The 21,061-nt window shown below is 39.1% G+C and overlaps 1 protein-coding gene across 3 annotated transcripts in view; it reads left to right on the plus strand.

Moving 5' to 3' along the window:
- The window catches only part of LOC140463906 (nuclear distribution protein nudE-like 1), a 53,239-nt gene that overhangs the window by 17,294 nt on the left and 14,884 nt on the right, over positions 1-21,061 (plus strand). For all 3 annotated transcript variants that reach the window (XM_072558370.1, XM_072558368.1, XM_072558369.1), the window contains exons 3-6: positions 10,731-10,884; positions 16,349-16,497; positions 17,795-17,931; positions 19,557-19,727. In XM_072558370.1, the coding sequence (XP_072414471.1) occupies positions 10,731-10,884; positions 16,349-16,497; positions 17,795-17,931; positions 19,557-19,727 (611 nt within the window). The remainder of the gene's footprint in view (positions 1-10,730; positions 10,885-16,348; positions 16,498-17,794; positions 17,932-19,556; positions 19,728-21,061) is intronic.

Genomic DNA, 21,061 nt, shown 5'->3' on the forward strand with positions numbered 1-21,061 from the left:
ATCAAGCTAATGTTTAGCTGGGTCTCTCACAACATATGTGTCTAAAATCTGAAGCTAGGACTTGTGAAATGTAAAGTAGCTGCACTTGATAAGAGCCCCCCTGCCTCGCAACCTTCTCTGCACCAAGGTAAACAAACCCAGCCTATCCAATCTGTCCTCATGATGGAAACATTCATCCCAGACAATATCCTGATGAATCTCCTCCATGCATGGTATTCCTTCTGTGGACTAAGAATCTTTTATAAAAGTTATAATAATACTTTCTTGCTCCTATATACAATGCCTCTGGTAATGAGGCCATGCATAGTGTATACCACGTTTTGATTATCCTTCCCTTGTCAGACCACCTAAAATGCATCCCCTCGCTTTTTTTTAATTGGGATTAAATTCCATCTTCCATTGCCATGTCAAACTTACTAGCTGATCAATATCAGACTATAGCCTGAGACCATCCTCCTCATTGTCAACACCACCAATTTTTGTCATCTACAAACTTAACTAATTATACCTTCTACATTCACATCCAAATTGTTAATATGCAACAGAAAGCAAGGTTCCCAGCACCCAATGCCTGTGGTACCCTGCTAGTCACAGACTTCCATTTACGAAAAAACAACCATCCACAGTGACCTCAATCTTCTTCTTTGCAGGGCATTTAGATCTGGTTTGCCAAGTTACCTGGAGTCCCATGGGTTCTTACCTTTTGGACCAGCTGACGATGTGGAACCTTGTCAAAGGCATTACTGAAGTCCATGTAAACCCCATGAACTGCAACCTTCAACATAGTTAGTCACCTTTTCAAAAAAAACTTAGTTTAATTAGTCGGACAGGATCTCCCTCTAACAAATTTGTGCTGTCCATGAAAAATCCTTCCCTTTCCGAGTATTGATTAATCCTATCCTTCAGAAATATTTCCAACAATTTCCCTACCATTGATGTCAGACTAACTGGTCTTTTAATTACCTGCCTTATCCTGCTGCCTTCCTTGAACAAATGAACCACATTAGCAATCCTCCAGTCATCTGGCACTTCATTTGTGGCCAGTGCAATAGTAAATATATCCACCTAGCCTCCAGCAACTTGCTCCCTTGCCTCCCATAGCAGTGTGGAATATATTTCATCAGGCACTGGGGATTTATGCACTGGTTGCCTACTAAAACATCTAATATCTCCTTCTTATTAATCTTAACATGCTCAAGAACCTCATCATCCCAATTGAAATCCTCAATGACAACTTATTTTCTTCGTGAATACTCACCCATGTTCAGTGGCTCAAGCACAATTGCCTTTTCTTCTCTAATAGGTCCCACTATTAACCCTGGTAATCCTCTTAGTCTTAATGTACTTCTAAAACACCTTGAGTTTTTTTTCTTCATTCCATCTGCCAAAGATATTTTGTGCCCCATCTTTTCCCTTCCAATTTCCTTTTTCAAGCAACCTTTGGCATTCTATACTTTTGAAGGGTCGTCTCTATTTTTAATGCACTGTACCTGACTTATGCTTCCTCTTTTTTATTATCAACCTCTCTAACTCTAGACATCCAGCATTCCTGGACTTGCTGCCCTTATCCTTCTCTGAGGAGCACGCCAGCCCTGAACTATAACTATGCTATCTTTAAAAGATTCCCTTTTTCCAAATGTTGACTTACCACGTACCTGCTCCCAGTCTGTTTTCTAGTTCCTGTCTAATGATATTGAAATTGGCTGTCCCCAATTAAGATACTTCACATCTGCACTATTTTTACTCCTTTCTATTACTACTTTGTAACTTAGAATTAATAGTTACTATCCCCAAAATGCTTGCCCACTGAAGCTTCAGCCACCTGACTAGCTTCATTACCTAGGATTAGGTCGAGCCCTCTGCCCCATCGCTAGTCCGACTATCTAAGTACCAGCACAAAGCATTCCAGAATGCATTTCAAAAATTCCACATTGCCTAATCCTTTCAGAATGGGGTGATTCCAGCTAATGTTAGTCAAGTTGAAGTGCCTTATATCCCTATTTCTTCCTCTTTGGGAGGCATATAGTACAATCCTAGCAAGGTAATCACCCCTTTTTTAAATTATTATTATTAATTCTAAACTCTGCCTGATTTGAAGACCCTTCAGGGATGCTTCCCCCTTCCTTACTGCAGTGATGCTTTCCTTAGTTTTCTGTCTCTTTACTGTTCACTTTTAATTATTTTACTGAAATTTCTAAATTTGCATGTGTCAAATTTATTTGTTTCCTATTTATTTTGTCCAAGTCACTGAGCGGGATATATTCTTGTGACTTTAGATTTAATACAGCCACATGAGCTATGTGATAGACATGATTTATACAGTCATCTGTTAACGTTTTGTTTAACTGTCCTCTAGCTAATGCAGTGCAATTCATTTTGGTGCTAGTGATGCAAGAGCTTTTTTCCCCATTTCTACTGTATACAATGAGCTGTTGTCTGCTACAAATTCCATAATTTCAGCAAATCTCAAACTGTGCTCGGAATATAACTGTGTAGCCCACAATAAAAATGTGGTTCTGAATTCCTGGTTTAACATGTAGAACATTACGGAATAATTATTGGATGTCTATTTTGATTGCAGCTTTTGCAAGGAGGTTTTAAAAGCTAATGGTTTACTCCAGTGTAAAGTATGTAGTATTGAGAGAGGAAATTATAATATGTAATTTTAATTTGTTTACTTGTGAATATGAGTCTGCCAAATGTTAGTACAACAGAGGATAGCCAAGGATATCACATTTCAGTGACTGCTATTTACTACCTGTGATTTGTCACACTGTCTCACGTTCAAGTTTGAAAGAACAGAAATTTTCTCGTGTATATTAGGAAAACTACAACAAAATCATGCCTTGGCTGCTGCTTTTGTCACCGGCAATTATCTGAAGTGAACAAAGTCTATGCAAAATCTTGATGCTCTTTGACATCTAGATGTCCTTTGACCCCACTTCCACTTTGCCAAGACTGTCTGCTTCAATGCCTCAGCTCACCCACTAAAACCTTCATTTGTGCCATTGATACCTCTCAATTAAACTATTTCGATCATTCCCTAGCCTCACATCTTTCACTCTTCATAGACGTAATATCAAAATTGTCAACTGTGCTTTGATCTCTGTCCCCTTTCCTCGCTTTGTCTCCTCCCTCCCTCTTCCTTCTCTTCGTCCTTGTCATCCCAACCACCACATACCCAGTTCTGATCTCTTACATCCTGGCTTGTAATTGCCACAGATATAGCAGCCAGTCTTTGGTTCTGACCTTCAGTGTTCCCTCCTTTTAAATCTTTCTGCCATAGTTAGTTGTTCACACTACCCTGTTTTGCATCTTTCGTTACTTAAATGGCTTTGACCAAGCCTTGTCATCTGTTCTGGTAACCCCTGTAGCTTACTGTCAGTGATATTCATTTGTATTGCTCTAGTTAAGTGCTTTGGGATATTTTATGTTAAAATGTATAAATGCCAACTTGTGGTATTACAGTTTTGAACCTAGTTTGCATTTTTTTGTTACATTTGAGTAGTCACTATTTTTCTCTCAATAGATTCATAGGATGGACATTAGAGTGCCAATGAAGAGTCAGAATTAATTTTTTGAGTATGTCATTGGGATTCTACTGGATAGGTTTGCCATTCATAGGTAGATGCTATTTTTTTCCCTGATGTGTAATGTTTTCCAATCAGTCTCTTGTGTCATCAAGAGGATATAACATGTAGGTGTTCATCAATAAGTAGCTGAAGGTTTTTGAACCATTCATTGCCAGGATACTGAGTTCACCCCACTACCACCACCACCACTTTTTTGAGACAGTTGGTGTATTGCCTTTCTTGTATTAAAAGCTGTAATAGTATGGATAGTGAATGCTTGTCAGTTGTTTGAAGATGGGAAGGATGATTCAGTGTATACCAAAGTAATCTGAAGCTATGGTAGAAAGGTGAAAGCTAGGGCAAAAGCTGCCTCTGCTTTAATCTGACAGGTTTGGGCAGCACAGTGGCTCATTAGCACTGCTGCCTCACAGCACCAGGGACTCTGGTTCGATTCCAGACTCTGGCAACTGTATGTGTGGAGTTTGCACATTCTCCCGGTGTCTGCATGGGTTTCCTCCGGGTGCTGCAGTTTCTTCCCACTGTCCAAAGATGTGCAGGTTAGGTGAATTGGCTATGCTAAATTGCCTGTAGTGTTCAGGGATGTGTAGGTTAGGTGCATTAGTCAGGGGTAAATGTAGAGTAATAGGATAGGGAGATGGGTCTGGTTGGGTGACTCTTCAGAGGGCCAGTTCCCATACTGTAGACATTCCAGGAAGTTAACTTATGTGACTGGCTTGCACTGTGCTCAATTCCTGTTGTAAAACCAGGTGATATTGGATTACTAGGAATTACCAGAAAGCTCTGTTGCATGACTCTAAACCTCTGTTTCAGGATATAAGACCATCAAACACAGGAGTGGAAGTAAGGCCATTTGGCCCATCAAGTCCACTCCGTCATTCAATCATGGCTGATGGCGTTTCAAAGCCACTTACTTGCACTCTCCCTGTATCCCTTCATTTCTTGCCAGATTAAGAATTTATCAATCTCTGCCTTGAAGACATTTAATGTCCCGGCCTCCACTGTGCTCCATGGTAATTCCACAGGCCCACCACACTCTCTGGCTGAAGAAATGTCTCTTCATTTCCGTTCTAAACTGACCCCCTCTAATTGTAAGGCTGTGTCCAAGTGTCCTAGTATCCCTCCCAGTGTCCACTCTTTTTATAAGCCATACATTATTTTTAAGTTTCTATTCGATCTCCCCTCAATCTTCTAAGCTCTAATGAATATAATCCCAGGATCCTCAGCTGTTCATCGTATGTTAAATACTGCTTCTGGGTCACTTAACTGATATTTCAGCTACCTTCTTTGTGCAATCTGCACTGTTAGACTACACTGACATTTGATATGTTTAAGTTCCCACTATAGGCTATTGCACAAAATACATAGGCAGAGGATTGAGGATGATTTGGCAGGTGATATCAGAAATTGTCTTGCTGAAAGAAGACAGAGGGTGGTGGTTGATGGGAAATGTTCACCCTGGAGTTCAGTTACTAGTGGTGTACCACAAGGATCTGTTTGGGGTCCACTGTTGTTTGTCATTTTTATAAATGACCTAGATGAGAGTGTAGAAGGATGGGTTAGTAAATTTGCGGATGATACTAAGGTCGGTAGAGTTGTGGATATTGCCGAAGGATGTGGTAGGTTAGAGGGCCATAGATAAGCTACAGAGCTGGGCTGAGAGGTGGAAAATGGAATTTAATGCAGAAAGATGTGAGGTGATGCACTTTGGAAGGAGTAACAGGAATGCAGAGCACTGGGTTCATAGTAAGATTCTTGGTAGTGAAGATGAGCAGAGAGATCTCGGTGTCCAGGTACATAGATCCCTAAAAGTTGCCACCCAGGTTGATAGAGTTATTAAGAAGGTCATGCTGCAGCCGTACAAAACTCTGGTGCAGCCGTACTTGGAGTATCACATACAGTTCTGGTCATCACATTATAAGAAGGATGTGAAAGCTTTGGAAAGGGTTCAGAGGATATTTACCAGGATGTTGCCTGGTATGGAAGGAAAGTCTTATTAGGAAAGGCTGAAGGATTTGAGGCAGTTTTTGTTAGACAGTTGAGAGACATATAAGATAATCAGAGGGTTAGATAGGGTGGACAGTGAGACCATTTTTCTTCAGATGGTGATGGTGAGCATGAGGGGACATAGCTTTAAATTGAGAGTGATAGATATAGAACAGATATCAGAGGTAGTTTCTTTTCTCAAAGAGTAGTAGGAGCATGGAACGCACTGCCTGAAACAGTAGCAGACTTGCTAACTTTAAGGGCATTTAAATGGTCATTTGATAGACATATGGATGATAATGGATTAGTATAGATTCAATGGGCTTCAGATTGGTTTCACTGGTCGGTGCAACATCGAGGGCCAAAGGGCCTGTACTGCGCTGTAATGTTCTATGTTTACAATGGAGTAGATGGAAATAATGTAATTAAGAGTCCATGTTGGCTTTCAGGATCATGAAAACTAAGTGTAAATTAAGCTGTAGCTCCGGTGTAGAATAAGCTAGCTAGAGAATCAGAAAATCATCTTTGGTTCAATGATTTGTAACTACAGTAATTTTGGGAATATAGAAACAAAAGAACAGGACTGGCCATCTAAATGTTCAAGCCTGATGCACCATTAGGTGCACTCTGACAACATATACTTGCCTTTGTCCCATGTCCCTCATTATGCTCACTAACCATAAACTATCAATCTTCGTTTTAAAATTAGCAATTTATTTAGCCTAAGTTGCTGTTTGAGGAAGATTGTTCCAAATCTTGACCACTTTTTACTAAGAAACGTTTTCTAATTTCACTTCTAGGGGTCTAGTTATTCTTTCGTTGTGCAAATCTTGCAGGCTTTTATCAGTCTTTCCATCGTTTTGCAATGGTCTAAGTAGAAAAGGCAGCTTCCAGAGATTACTTCAATTTGTACAGAGACATTTATTGAGCATCACCAGTCTTGCCCAGTTCACCATATATGTGATGTTGTCTGACCAGGACTATGTATAGCTGTAAAATCTCCATGTCATTTCTTGCACCTGACATGACATGGTTTATGTACAGGCCTTTGGTGATGTCATTTCCTGTTCTTTGTCTCAAACAGTGGTAAAATGGGATCCAAGTCAATGTGTTTGTGGATAGAGTTCCAGTTGGAATGCTATGCTTCTGGGAATTCTCGTGCTTGTCTGTTTGGCTTGTCTTAGAATGGATGTGTTGTCCCGGTCAAAGTGGTGTCCTTCCTTGTTTATATCTAAGGATACTAGTGAGAGTGGTTCATGACTTTTTGTGGCTAGTTGATGTTCATGCATCCTGGTGGCTAATTTTGTGTCCGTTTGTCCAATGTAGTGTTTATTACAGTTCTTCCATGGTATTTTATAAATGACATTAGTTGTGCTTGTTTTCTGTATGGGGTCTTTCAAGTTCATTAGCTGCTGTTTTAGTGTGCTGGTGGCTTCATGGACTGAATGATGCCAAGAGGTCTGAGTAGTGTGGCAGTCTTTTCCAAGACTCCTTTGATGTCGGAGTGTGGCAAGGGTTTCTGCACGTATTTTGTCTGCTTGTTGGGATTTGTTGCTAAGAAATCGGTGAACTATGTTCTTTGGTTACCTGTTCTTTTTGACTACATTATAGGTGATTTTCCTCTGCTCTTTGTAATTCTGCTATGCTGGTGGTGGCTCATTGAAATAATGTTCTAATGCAGCTTCATTTGTGGGTTTTGGGATGATTGCTTCTGTAGTTCTGTATTTGGTCAGTAATGTGTTCTCCTGTAGATGCTGGTTAGAAGTTCCCCATTGGCTGTTTGTTTTACTGCAACATTGAGGAATGGCAGTTTGTTTTCCTTCTTTTCAGTGAATTTTATGCCAGTAATGGTATTATTAATGGTCTTGAAGGTTTCCTCTAATTTGTTTTGTTTAGTGATGACAAAGATGTCATCCACGTAGCGGACCCAAAGTTTGGGTTGGGTGGTTGGCAGAGTTGTTTTATTGAATCTCTGCATTACTGTCTCTGCTAAGAACCCCGATATCGGAGATCCCATGGGTGTTACATTGGTTTGTGTGTAGGTTTTGTTGTTGAAGGTGAAGTGGGTGGCAAGGCATAGTATAGTCAAGCTAATGGACCTGCCCTTGCTGATGAAGTTGGTAGTGTTTGGTGTATGTATCTTTTGGTTCTTATAGTGTAGTTAGTGTTTCCTTGGCCAGGTTGATGTTGATGGATGTGAACAGGGCTGTTACTTTAAAGGGGACCATTATTGCATCCTCTTCTATCTTGGTGTCTTTGGTCTTCAGGAATTCTTGGGTGGAGTGGATGGAATAGTATGAGTCTTCTAAGTGTTTTAGTCTTTTATGTAGCTCTTTGACCAATCTGTAAGTTGGTGTTCCATGGGTCTGAGGGAGGGGGGGGGGGGCGATCCTTGTGAATTTTGAGTAATCTGTAGAAGCCTGGTGTGTTGGATCTGTCTCCTTGCATTTTTTTTTTTGAAAGTCTATCTTTATTTATTTCTCCAGATTTCTGAAGTTTTTTGAGTAGGGCTGTGATTTCGGTTCTCTAGTTGTGGGTCTGGTCTATTGACACTTGTTGGTAAGTGTTGGTATGTGCAAGTGTGTTTGCTTTCTCAATGTAGTCTCTTTGATTTGAAATGACTGTCGTGCATCCTTTGTCTGCACGTAGGATAGCAATGTTTTTATCTTTTTTTTTGTCTTTCTAGCGCTTTCCTTTCTTGTGCATTGAGTGTATTTCCTTGCTTTTTCCTCTTAATGTTGGTGCGACTGTCTGTCTAATGGCTTGCTGGGTTTCCTCTGAGTTGGTTGTTTTGTGTTGTTTCTAATGCTGCTAAGAAATCATCTTGTCCGCGTCCCGAAAGTTGTAATTTAATCCTCTTACTCGAGATGGCTTTTTCAGTGTCTGTTAAGGGTCAGTCGGATAAGTTTTTTTTTAATCCAGGCTTCTGTGGTGTTGTTTTGAGTTAGTTTGTCTAGTTTTTTTTCTGCAGGTCTAGTTTTTTCACTGTTTGTTGCTGCCTAATGTCTATGACTTGTTGTTTTGTGTATGTCCATTCATGGTCTGTTGCATTAGTGAGTAAGGTTTTTTGACACGAAATTTCCCGATTGTATTTACGAAGTCTGTGAGCATCATTTAATAATTTCTCTAAGCATTCTGCGGCTGTTTTGCTCTGCTATTCTTTCTTTTGGCTATTGGGGTGTGAAGGGGAGGTTTGTATTTAAGACACTTAAGACACCAAGATGGAAGAGGATGAAATACTGGTGTCCTTTTGATATAACAGCCCTGTTCACATCCATCAGCATCAACCTGGCCAAGGAAACACTGACTACGTTGTTAGAAGAGCCAAAGATGTATACACTAAACACCACCAACTTCATCAGCAAGGACAATGTCGTCAAGCTAGTGGACCTATGCCTTACCACCCACTTCACCTTCAACAAAACCTACAGACAAACCAACGGAACATCCATGGGATATAGTGCAGCGACTCTGACAAATAGCTCTGCCCAACCCAAATATTGGGTCCGCTACATGGATAACACCTTTGTCATCACTAAACGAAACAAGTTAGAGGAAATCTTCAAGACCATCAATAATACCATTACTGGCATAAAATTCACTAAAGAGGAGGAAAACAACAACAAATTGCCATTCCTAAATGTTGCAGTAGAGCAAATAGCCAATGGGGAACTCAAACCAGCGTCTACAGGAAAATAACATATACTGAGCAAATATTGAACTACAGAAGCAATCATCCCAACACCCACAAATGAAGCTGCATCAGAGCATTATTTCAATGAGCCACCACACACTGGAGCAGAGGAAAATCACCTATACAGTGTATCCAAAAAGAATGGTTACTTAATGAACGCAGTCTGCCGATTCTCAGCAACAGACCCCAACAAGCAGATAAAACACGTCCAGAAACCCTAGCCACTCTCCCCTACGTCAAAGACATCTCAGAAATGACTGCCAGACTACTCAGACCTCTTGGCATCAACACACTAAAACAGCAGCTAATGAACTTGAAGGCCCCATACAGAAAACAAGCACAACTAATGTCATTTTACAAAATACCTTGCAAGCAATGTAACAAACACTACACTGGATAAACAGGCACAAAACTAGCCACAAAAAGACATGACCCACCCTCATTAGTATCCTTGCATATGGATGAGTAAGGACACCACTTCAACTGGGACAACGCAATCATCCTAGGACAAGCCAAACAGAGACATACATGAGAAGTCCTAGGAGCATGGTATTCTAACCGGAACTATCAACAAACACATTGACGTGGATCCCCTTTACCACTCCCTGAGAAAAAGAACAAGAAATGATGTCACCACAGGAAATGACATCACCAACCCAAGGAAACCTAAACACCATAAATGGAAAGCAGGTCGTGCCACCAGTGCTTTATCCGGAGGCTCACTGATGTTAGCTCGTATGGTGACAAAATGTCTGAAAATGAACCTTGCAGCTCTGTGAGCAAACCTACACCCAGAACCTCAACCTGAGCTACAAATCTTCTCAACTCACTGTAATCAACTTAAACTCATGGAATTTGCTGCAAAACAACACTTCCGTGAATTTGTACTTCATAAGCATTAGAAATTGTAATTCCCTCTCATTTATCTTCCACTCTGTATCTGCAAGGAGGTTTTGAAAATAAAAACTTTTATATTTTGGGAGTTGCTGTCAATTGCCGTTGAGATGATGGTGAACTGCAGCTTTGGTGTATGCACTCAGCTCTCAGAATTTCAGGATTTCAACCCATTTACAGTGAAGGAACAACAATATAGTTCCAAGTCAGGATGGCATGTGAATTGGAGATAAACTTGTATATGTTGGTCCTTTCATATGTCTGTTACCCTTGTCTGTCTGAGCATAGATGTTAGTTTGAAGGAACCTTGTCAAATTGCTGCACTGCATCCTGCATAGGGACAGCTAAACTTTGCTGACATGACTTGGACGGAGTCTGGGAATTGTACCTAAAATGACGGCTTTATGACTTGGTCACCAGAGTGGGGGTTTCTGCAGGTACCATCAGAAATTTATTTATCCAGTCTGCTACTTTTGTGCGATCTTTGCATTGTATCAGAATTTTTTTTTAGTCTTTCCATTTTTAACAGTAAATTATTTTGTGATCTCTTTCAACTTCTTGTTTAGCTTTCTGGAAACACGTGAAGAACTGGAAGAATTTCAGGAGGGAAGCAGGGAGCTTGAGGCTGAATTGGAAGCACAGTTGGAACAGGCAGAGCACAGAAATAGAGACTTAGTATCTGACAACCAAAGACTAAAACTAGATTTGGAATTATTAAAGGTAAGATTACTGTAAAGCTGGATTTTTTTTCATCAGTTCAATATTGGTTACCCTTTACATTTCATGCAGTGTCATGAAAGTTAGTTGTATTAAATTGACATTTCACACAGAATAATCCTAAGATGTGAATAAATAGTTTTCACGTCTACTTTTGCGTGCTGATGCATCATTTAATGATATAAAAATCAACAGCCTTAGTGTTACACACAACATTGCACTTGGCACTTTTTGTTCAAGTAAATGATGCATAGATGTATCTATTGTTTCCTATTGTTTTGACACCAGCATTTGTACTGGTTCTCTCCATCAAAAGACTTATTTTGAGAGATTTTCCTCTCATCTTTCATTGACCTCCGATTAACCTCTTGCTTTGAATGGTTTTACCAAAGTTTACCTAAAACTATGGTGGTGAATATTGGTGCTGAATTTGAGCCCTGATTACCTTTATGGTTCTTGCACAGTTATGCTGCTTAATCACACTCCTTGCTTCATATCATTTCCCACTCCATGCTCTGTATCACCTAGTGTGCAAATCTGTTTTAGCGCATGCTTTTGGGAGTGGAATGCACTGCCTGGAAGTGTGATGGTGGCACATTTCAATTAACCATTTATGATGTCATTGTTTCTAGTTAAATAATGTGCAAGGGTATGGCACTAAGTCACAATGCACCTTAAAGGAGTGGATGGAGACACAATGGGCTGACTGGCCTCTTTCTGCAGTGTGCTACTATGATCCTGTGGTATTGTCAGATTACTATCTGAACCTATTGCAAGCCGCGTATGACATTTCACCCAATGTTCGAAGTGTCAAAAGAAATGACAGATAATAAATGACAGCAGCTGATGGAATTTGAACCCCTGAGCCCAGAGCATTAGCTGGGGCCTGTAGAGTACTAATCTGATAATATTACTGTTGTGCTATCATCTTCTGCCATACTGTAGGCAAGTGATTTGTTTTTACTAACCATCCATTCATGTCCAAACTATTGGATAACCTGATTCTGGTTTTATAGCTTTTGGATTGTTTTAAACTGCTTGTCAGCTGGAAACAGAGGTGGTTAAGTCCCTTCATTGACAGGCAGTTACCTAAATTGGACTTGGCTGACATGAATAGTGTAGTGAAATCTTGGATACAAACATATCCTGCATTGTAGTCAAATATACTGATATTTTTTCTTAAATGTCAAAATTCTAATATTTTGGGAATCATAACTAGCTGAATAATGCTAAAATGTACATATACTTTTGGAATGTATTCTCCAAGTGCAAAGGCTTTCATGACAAAAAGTTGCTCATGTCTGTGTGTGTTTCTGGATGCTTGTACGGCAATTTCATATCTTCTACTGAAGTGGAAAACACTAGACCAAAGAGATGTTTTCTGCAACAGATGTTCTTTCCTGTTAAAAGCTTGAAATGTGGCTTCAAATAGTTATGTTGCATTTTGAAATGTAATGTCAAAATATTATTGAGAAGGAATCTCATTTTACAGTGGATTTTCCAGAATTGAAGGGGGGAAATGTTGATAGTAAATTGAAATGTCGCCCGTACTTATGTATCTAAAACTGACTACAGCTTCAGGATGTTGGGCATGTGCACATAAGTCGAGAAATCCTTTGGTTGTAATGGTCATTCAAAATTCCAACACTATCTGAATAAAGGAGCCAATTACAAGATCATCTTGAGTGAAAGGAAGATCAATTTTATTACTCATTTAAAAAAGAAAAAAATATACAACATCCAGCAGACACAGACACCAAGAGGTACAAAGTTAAAAAGGGATAGTATCTGTTATAAAAAGGAAGGTAAAAGAATATGTCCTTGGCTTATTCTTGAGTTAAGAACACAGTAAAAGCAGTTGGGGCATTGGGTATGATTTAGTACAATAATGACTGTTCGTTATCTTTCTCTTCACAATATTAAGAAATCTGTCAATCTCCACTCCACATGCTCAATGATGGAATTTCTGCAATAATTCCAAAGGTTCTCGACTCTGAGTAAACAAGACATTTTTCTCCACTTGGACCTAAGTGACTTCCCCTTACTTGGAAATTGTGACCCTGGCTCAAATTCTCCAAGTGAAAATATCTTACCTCTCGCTCTCAAGTATTTTGTAGGCTTTAATGAGATTACCTCTCATACTTTGAACTTTAGCAAATACAGACTCTGTTTACTCAGTCTCGCCATAGGTTAAAGCTGCCATCCCAATACGTTTGGTGAACCTTTATTGCACTTTCTCTGTGGCTACAAAAGCCTTCCTAAGATAAGGGAATCATAATTGCACATAGTACTTAACAAATTTCAATACAATAGAAGCAAGACTCTGCTGCTTCTGTACTCTAAAGGTTAATCTACCATTAGCTTTCCTAACTTCCTGCTGCACCTACATGTCACCTTTTCAGTGAGTTATTGACAAGGTCCTAGGTCCCAGGTCCCTTTTGTATATCTTCACTTTCCAACCAAATGCATATCATGAAAAGCTGGGCCCAGGGACTGATCCTTGTAATGCTGCATTAATCGTAGCCTGCAAATGAGAAAATGACCATTTTTATTTCTACTGCATTCTCCCTGTTAGCCCATCCTTCATCTGTAACACTACATTACCGCCTGTCCCATGTGCTTTAATTTTGTTATCCAAACTTCTGTGGGGACTTCACTAAACCCTTATGCAAATCCAAGTATACTGCATCCACTGACTCCCTTTTATCAATTCTGTTCACAACAACCTCAAATTTCAACAGGCTAGTCAAACAACTTCCCATTCACAAATCCTTGCTGACTGTATGAAATCAAATCTTTATTATACAACTGTCCATTTATAAAAGCTTTTAATGTCTTTTAGCATGTTCCCTGCTACTTTTGTACAGCTTTATGAATCTGTAATTTCCCCTCTTTTTTTTTCTTCTTGTGGTCATAAATAGTGGGACAACATTTGCTACTTTCCAGGATCCATTCCAGTCCTCTAGAATTATCTGCAAAGATCACCAATGCATCAATTATCCCCATAGCTGCTATTTTCTGCATTGTGGGGTAGAATATCAGGTCCAAGGGACTTAGCAGCTTTCAGACCCTTTTAACTTTTTCGATGGAACCAACATTGTCATAGTTATACAGCATGGAAACAGACCCTTCAGTCCAACTTGTCTGTGTTGACCAGGTATCCTAAATTGATCTAATCCCATCTTTCCAGCATTTGGCCCATATCGCACTGAACCCTCCTTATTCATACACCAATCCAGATGCCTCTTAAATGTTGTAATTGTACTCCCCACCACCACCACCAATTCTGGCAGCTCATTCCATACACGCATCCCTTCTGCATGACAAAGTTGCCTCCAGTTGCTTCAATTTAAACCTATCCCTTCTAGTTTTGGACTCCCCTGCTAAGGATAAAGATCTTTTCTATTCACCCTGTCCGTGCCAGTCATGATTTCATAAACCTCTATACGATCACCCCTCAGCCTCTGCTCCAGGGAGAAAAAGCCCTAGCCTATCCCAAAGCTCAAACCCTCCCATCTCGGCAACTTGCTTGTAAATCTTTTATGAACCCTTTCAAATTTAACAATATCTTTCCTACAGCAGGAAGACCAGAACTGAATACAGTATTCCCGAAAATCGCCTCACAAACATCCTGCACTGCCGCAACATGACATCCCAACTTCTTCTATACCTCACTTCACTCCCCAATGGAGGCAAGCATGCCAAATATTGCCTTCACCATCCTCTTTACCGGAGACTTCATTTTCAAGGAACTTTGAACTTGTACCCCTAAGGTCTCTGACAATACTCCCCAGGATCCTACCATTAACTGTTTGTCCTACTTGAGTACCAATTTTCTTTGATTTGTCATGTGTCCCTCATCCCTTAGATCTCTCTCTTTCTCTCTGGGAAATTGCTCGTCATTTCCTCAATGAAAACAGTTATTCATTTCATCTAAGACCATGGTTTGTTGGGGATGTCCTGGATCCATGGCAGCTATGAATATTGCAGATATATTTTGAGCTCTGTTCAGATTTTTCTTCAATTTGCTTTAGCACTGAGCTTTATCTTTACTAAAACAGCAGGGTGAATGTTCTTGATTCCACTTACAAATCTATCTCCTCTGCTCTGCTTAAAAGCTGCTCCTGAAAATACACATGGTTTGTGTATCTTAATACCTGGAGTCCTTGCTTTAAAGCAGATAATTGCAGGTGTTTCCTCTTTTACCTGTAGTATATTAACTTTTTTTTCAAAAGCATTAAATCAAAATGAAAATACATTGTTTTCTGATTTCAGTCTCATTTAATTAAATAAGAACCAACCTCCACTGAAATTATTTACTGAATAATTAAGTCCATTTTTTTAACTGAGATCATTTCAGTCCATGAAAATCCGGATATTAAAATCAGACAATAGCACTGGAAAATTGATCCATATTTTATCACTATCCTATCTCTCTCCCATTGAATTTTATTGTCAAAGATGAAGTGCACCTTTAATAGACAATAGTGGTTTCCCCAACTTCATTGGAAAAACATTTCTGCCAACGATCCGTACAGCCTTGGCTTGAGACAGCTGTTGTATGTTGTCAATATGTACCACTTTGAAGTTGGTCTCAACCTTTTATAATTTTAATTTTGAATTCTTGCATCTAGAAATGAGAACAGATATTTTTACGTTCCAGTCCAGGCTGGATATGAATTCCTATCCCAGAAGTGAAAAACCCTTTGCTCTAACCCACCCTGCCACCCAATCTTCTGTTCGTTGAGTAGTAGTGTACAGTAGTAGATCAAAAGAGGCAAGTCATTGCAATAAAGTAATTGGATGATTTGAATTTGTATTTAGAATGCTGATCAAGGAAGGTAATTTTAGATGGAATTAATCATTTGTTTCTGGAATTCAAATTGTGGTTTATTTAGGCTTCGAACCTGGTTGGTTATTTGATTGATTTTGAGGTGATTTGTAACTTTGTGAGCTATTTAATTCAATCGGACCTAATTTGAAATCTTTTGGGTTAGAATCATAGAATCCCTACAGTGTGGAAACAGGTCCTTCGGCCCACACCAACCCTTCAAAGAGTAACCCACTCAGACGCTTTCCCCCTACCCTATATTTACCCCTGACTAATGCACCTAACCGACACATCCCTGAAAGCTAAGGGAAATTTAGCATAGCCATTTCCCCTAACCTTGGACATCTTTGGATTATGGGAGGAAGCCAGAGCACCCGGAGGAAACCCATGCAGACGTGGGGAGAATGTGCAAACTCCACACAGACAGTCGCCCAAGGCTGGAATTGAACCTGGGTCCCTGGTACTGTGAGGCAGCAGTGCTAACTGCTGAGCTACTGTGCCACCCCAAAAGAGACTGCGACTTCCATGGTATCACTATGTGTAGGCTCATAAAACGTGGTCTAGATTTTAAAAGTTTTAAATTACCCCAAATCCAATCTTGGGAATTTCTTTTGTTTTTGCTGTTTTTATTTTCAGGAGAAACTTGAACAACAATATGCACAGAGTTATAAACAGATATCTATGCTAGAAGATGACTTGGGTCAAACGAGAGGTATCAAAGATCAGCTGCATAAATACGTTAGAGAATTGGAGCAGGCAAATGATGATTTAGAACGAGCCAAAAGGTAAGAGCTTACTTTTTCAAAGAAAATTAATATGAAACTAAGTATTGTTTGTTTAGTTGATCTCTTGATAATGGAAAGCCTATATTTACACTTGAGTCTGACTCTGGGTATGCACCGGGGAACCTTTGAGGATTAAAGGACGCTCTTGTATTATGTCCTCAATGATACAAAATATTATCTTTTACAGTCAGTTCTGCTATAAGACAGTAGTTCTGTTCTCATACAATCCTGTTTTAAGAAAAATTGAGTAATGGCACTCACTAAACTAATGAGGCCAGAATGGCATTATAACCAATACACACTTTAAGAGTTTACAGTATAGAAAGTGCCCCGAATTCTTTAATCATGTTATAGCGAATTTGCATTAACGAAATGTATTGTAGCAGAACGACCTGTACTTTACATGAAAAGTCATTAAAGCAAAAATTGTTGCATGTTGGAGCTAATTGGACTTTTCCTCATTATTTAAATAACGTGCAAGTTTGCAAACTCCATTGTTCCAATGCCGTCTTCACCTGCATGTCATCTTATGCACTTCAGAAACTTAAATCCATACTAGCTCTGCTGCTGGTATCCTAGTCCACACCAAGTCACACTGACATCGTTTCTCTGTCCATTGACCTACATTGGTACCCAATTCACCAATGTCTTGTTTTTAAATTTCTCATCCTTGTATTCACATTTATCCATGACCACCTCCATGTCTGCAAAGTGATTGAGTTGCAACCCTCAAAAACTGTACTCTCTTTAATTCTGAACTTGAACTTTTTCCCCAACAGCCTGCCTTCACATCACTTATATCTTGTTCTGTCTACCTGTGCCCTAGACTCAAATTGTATCTCCAAACATCTTGATTTCTTTATATCTTAGTCAGCTGCTTTAAAAAAATCACTTCTTTAAGCATTCCTAGTATTTTTCCATTGAATGGGTCTCAAATTTTGTCCATTTGTCATCCTGTGAAGTGCCTTGGAACAGTTTCCTACAGTTAAAGGTACCAAGTAAATGCACCTGGTGTTCAATTAAACTTTTTAAAATCTGTTGAAAATGAACAACTATCATCATCAAGAAGATTGTTCACAATGGTTAAGTTTATCATTTTGCATTGTTAAATGTGTCAATATTCTTAATTATATTGTATACGCAAAATGGTTTTTCTTTTGGTAAATTTTACTTTATTACTCATTACTCATGTTGAGTAGTGGAACACTTTTTTTTTCCCCAAAGAAGCAGTATTGTTGTTTCATAGCTTGTCCAAAGTGAATCCCAGAATTACTTGTCTTTTTTTTCTCATTTTTAGGGCTACCATAGTATCATTAGAGGACTTTGAACAGCGGCTGAATCAAGCAATTGAAAGAAATGCATTTTTAGAAAGTGAACTTGATGAGAAGGAGTCACTTCTTGTTTCTGTTCAAAGGTTAAAGGATGAAGCCCGAGGTGTGTTCAATTCAGGAGTTTATTTTTAAGTACAATGTTTAAGCAGGATCAATTAAATACAGACAAACTTTAAAGGTGGAACCTCCAAATGGAGGTGCAATACAGTTGAGTCTTTGCATACTATATAGTTCAGTTCCTAAAAATTCTGAAGTGAATCTGGGCATCCCAGAGTTTAAAAACTTCAAGTTGGGTTCCTTGCGATAGTTCTTGCTCAGAAAGAACAATACACAACTTGAAATACTGTAACAAACATGCATTCCTAGTTGACATAACTTGCAAACTAAAATGCATCATGAACATAAGAAATGCAGCTCATATGCATAGTTTGAAAAATACACAAACTCTGGAGTATTTTTAGACTTACCTAGCCCCATCTAGTGGCAGACATTGTCAATGCAGCTGTTAACTGGAGCCACTGCACTGACTAACTTATGTCGCTGACTGGAGATGAGGACTTGAGTTCAGGAATGGCTAAAAGCACAGCATAAAGCAAGAACAGAAGATGGGAAGAGGCCTGTGAGGAAGCTCCTGCAAGGTGAGGTGAGTCAAGCCATGGGGACATGGAGCTAGGGAGGAGACAGGGCTTTGTGGGAGAGGGTATTAAGTTGCAGCCAGCAGTTAGGGCAGGAAATGAGACTGAGAACAGAGTAGGTTGGGAGAGGAACTGATGCCAAGAGTAGAAGTGTCAAAAGGAAGGCCACATGAGCAGGCAAGCCACAACAGGAAGATTGGCAAATAGCATTGAATTAAAGCAGATACTGACATAATTTACAAATAACAACAAAGCAATGCTGGGACTCGTGTACATAAATTTGAGCTTTCTTACTTTTCCAGAGGTTGCACAAGTTGATTCCTTTGCCACATAATTCCTACATCACAACAGTGACTATGCTTAAAGTATCCCATTGAGAAATGCTTTGGCATGTCTTCTATTCTTGTAAAGCTCTGTATAAATGCAAGTCCCTTCACCTTTTTTATTTAAAAAGAAGGGGAAAAAAAATCAGGATGCTGAATTGGTGATTTTTAATGCAATATACTTGTATTCAGGAATAATTCTGCAGTAGTACCAGCATCAGCAATGTGATGTGGTACAGTATTAAAAAGTGTCTTTGTTTCTAGTTGCCTGCTTTCTGACTGCTGGCCTCCCTGTGCTTGATTATTCCAATAGTTGCTTGACAACACCATAAACACAATCTTAGTAAAACCAAGCTTCTCACTCTAAGAAGCAGTAATTTACAATATATTAAACATGAATACACTGAACTGTCTCACATTTGAGAAGTCCAGAAAAGAGAGGTTAGCAGGACCAAGCTAGACATCAGTCATTTCCTCAGACCACTCAGCAATACCAATGTTAGCAATAGTGTAAGCAAGACAAAACCTCCCACACTAGATTCTTTATTTGTTGCTCAATATGAAGTGCATATCAATACAGCTATATGTAATGAGTTCTTGTACCAGTTGGGCTATTTGGAGATGTCATTGACAATAGCACACGTGAGTTGGCTATTGAGTTGTAACCTTTATCTTAACATTTAGCTACTAAAATTATATTAAATTAACATTTTGAAACTTTTACTCAGCGCAATTTTTGTTCAACCATGGTGCTGTGAATATTTTTGCAGATCTGCGTCAAGAGTTAGCTGTCAGGGAAAGGCAGGAAGTGACAAGAAAATCTGCCCCTAGTTCACCAACGCTAGAGTGTGAGAAGATGGATACAGCTGTGCAAGCGTCCCTTTCTCTACCAGCCACGCCTGTAGGAAGAACTGCCGGCAATGGATTTGCTTCACCCAAAGGTATGTGGTGTAAGTTTTTGAAGCATCATCAGAACATTGATTCTGAGTTTGTGTATGTGCATTTAAAAGTATAGGCTGCTTATTATGTTTGAAGTAAGCTGACATATAGGAATTCTTTCCATGATGCTGCTGAATTTCTCCAGCAATTTCTATTTATTTGTTAGAAATTAAGATGGCTACCAACTCAGTCATATTTGGGATAACAACTCTCTTTTCAATCAGCTATCAGAGAACCAATTGTAATAACATCTGCATTAATGAGCTATATTAACTAATTTGGCAGTGTTCCACAAACTAAATACTAACTTCATTTCAATCTTGACATTGCCATTAGGGATACATAAGTATGTAAATGCAGAAAGGATCCTGTGAGTTTACATCCACCTGTGCTCTATACTAATCAACTTTTCCAAGAAATCAGAGTGCTGGTTCAGGTAGATAATCGTTTATCCAAAATCCGAAAAGTTCCAAAATATGAAGATTTTAAGTTTTTTTTTCTCATTAATGTGGTTTGGCATGCAAACAGTTAACCCAACTCCAAGCCTACTTGACCCACATCACACTGATGTGATGTGGGGGCATGACCCAGCACTGGCAGGAGTCAATTCTGTCTCAGGGCCCATAGTACTCTCAGGTGTGTCTGCTGTTTAAGTTTTTTTAAATTTCACTGTTAAACTGTCACTTATTCTGAAATCTGAAAACCAGCTGTTTCAGAGGGCTTTGGATAAAGGATTGTGTACACAATGTGTAGTTGAGCAGTTTCATAGGTACAGTAGTAATGCTCAAGTATGTTTCAATGCAGAATTATAAATTGATCTATTTTGGTCTTGGCAGTGTTCAAGTATAATCTAGTGCTTTTGTGTTTAAGTACAAATCCATTTAGTGCAAATTTATAATGTAAGATATAAAATATTGAAAATGTTTCTTTAATAGAGTAATCAGAAAAACTGAAAAGTGAGCATTTAATATTTACATGAGTTATTAGTTGATCAGCCTTACTAAATTCAGTACATGGACCAAGACCAGGTGAAACTGGGTTCGATCACAGGATATTATTTATAATAGTGTTTTCAGTGCTTGTTTTAAGTAACATATTCTGAGACTTTACATTCTGGGTGGAATCGATGATCTGGAATTTATGCCCAAAATTGATTGCTTTGAAATGTGTTTGCTTTTTCACTTCAAGTTTCTGCTGGTACTCCTTCACATATCACTGCACTACAAAGATTCAAGGTGGAGTTTCCAATATTCTTATGGGCATATTGCTATATAGTTTATACTGAAATATCATATAACACCCTCATCCTACTCTTCAAGTAAAATTGTATGAAAGC

Source organism: Chiloscyllium punctatum, chromosome 39 (genome assembly GCF_047496795.1).
Source record: "Chiloscyllium punctatum isolate Juve2018m chromosome 39, sChiPun1.3, whole genome shotgun sequence".
NCBI classification, from domain to species: domain Eukaryota; kingdom Metazoa; phylum Chordata; class Chondrichthyes; order Orectolobiformes; family Hemiscylliidae; genus Chiloscyllium; species Chiloscyllium punctatum.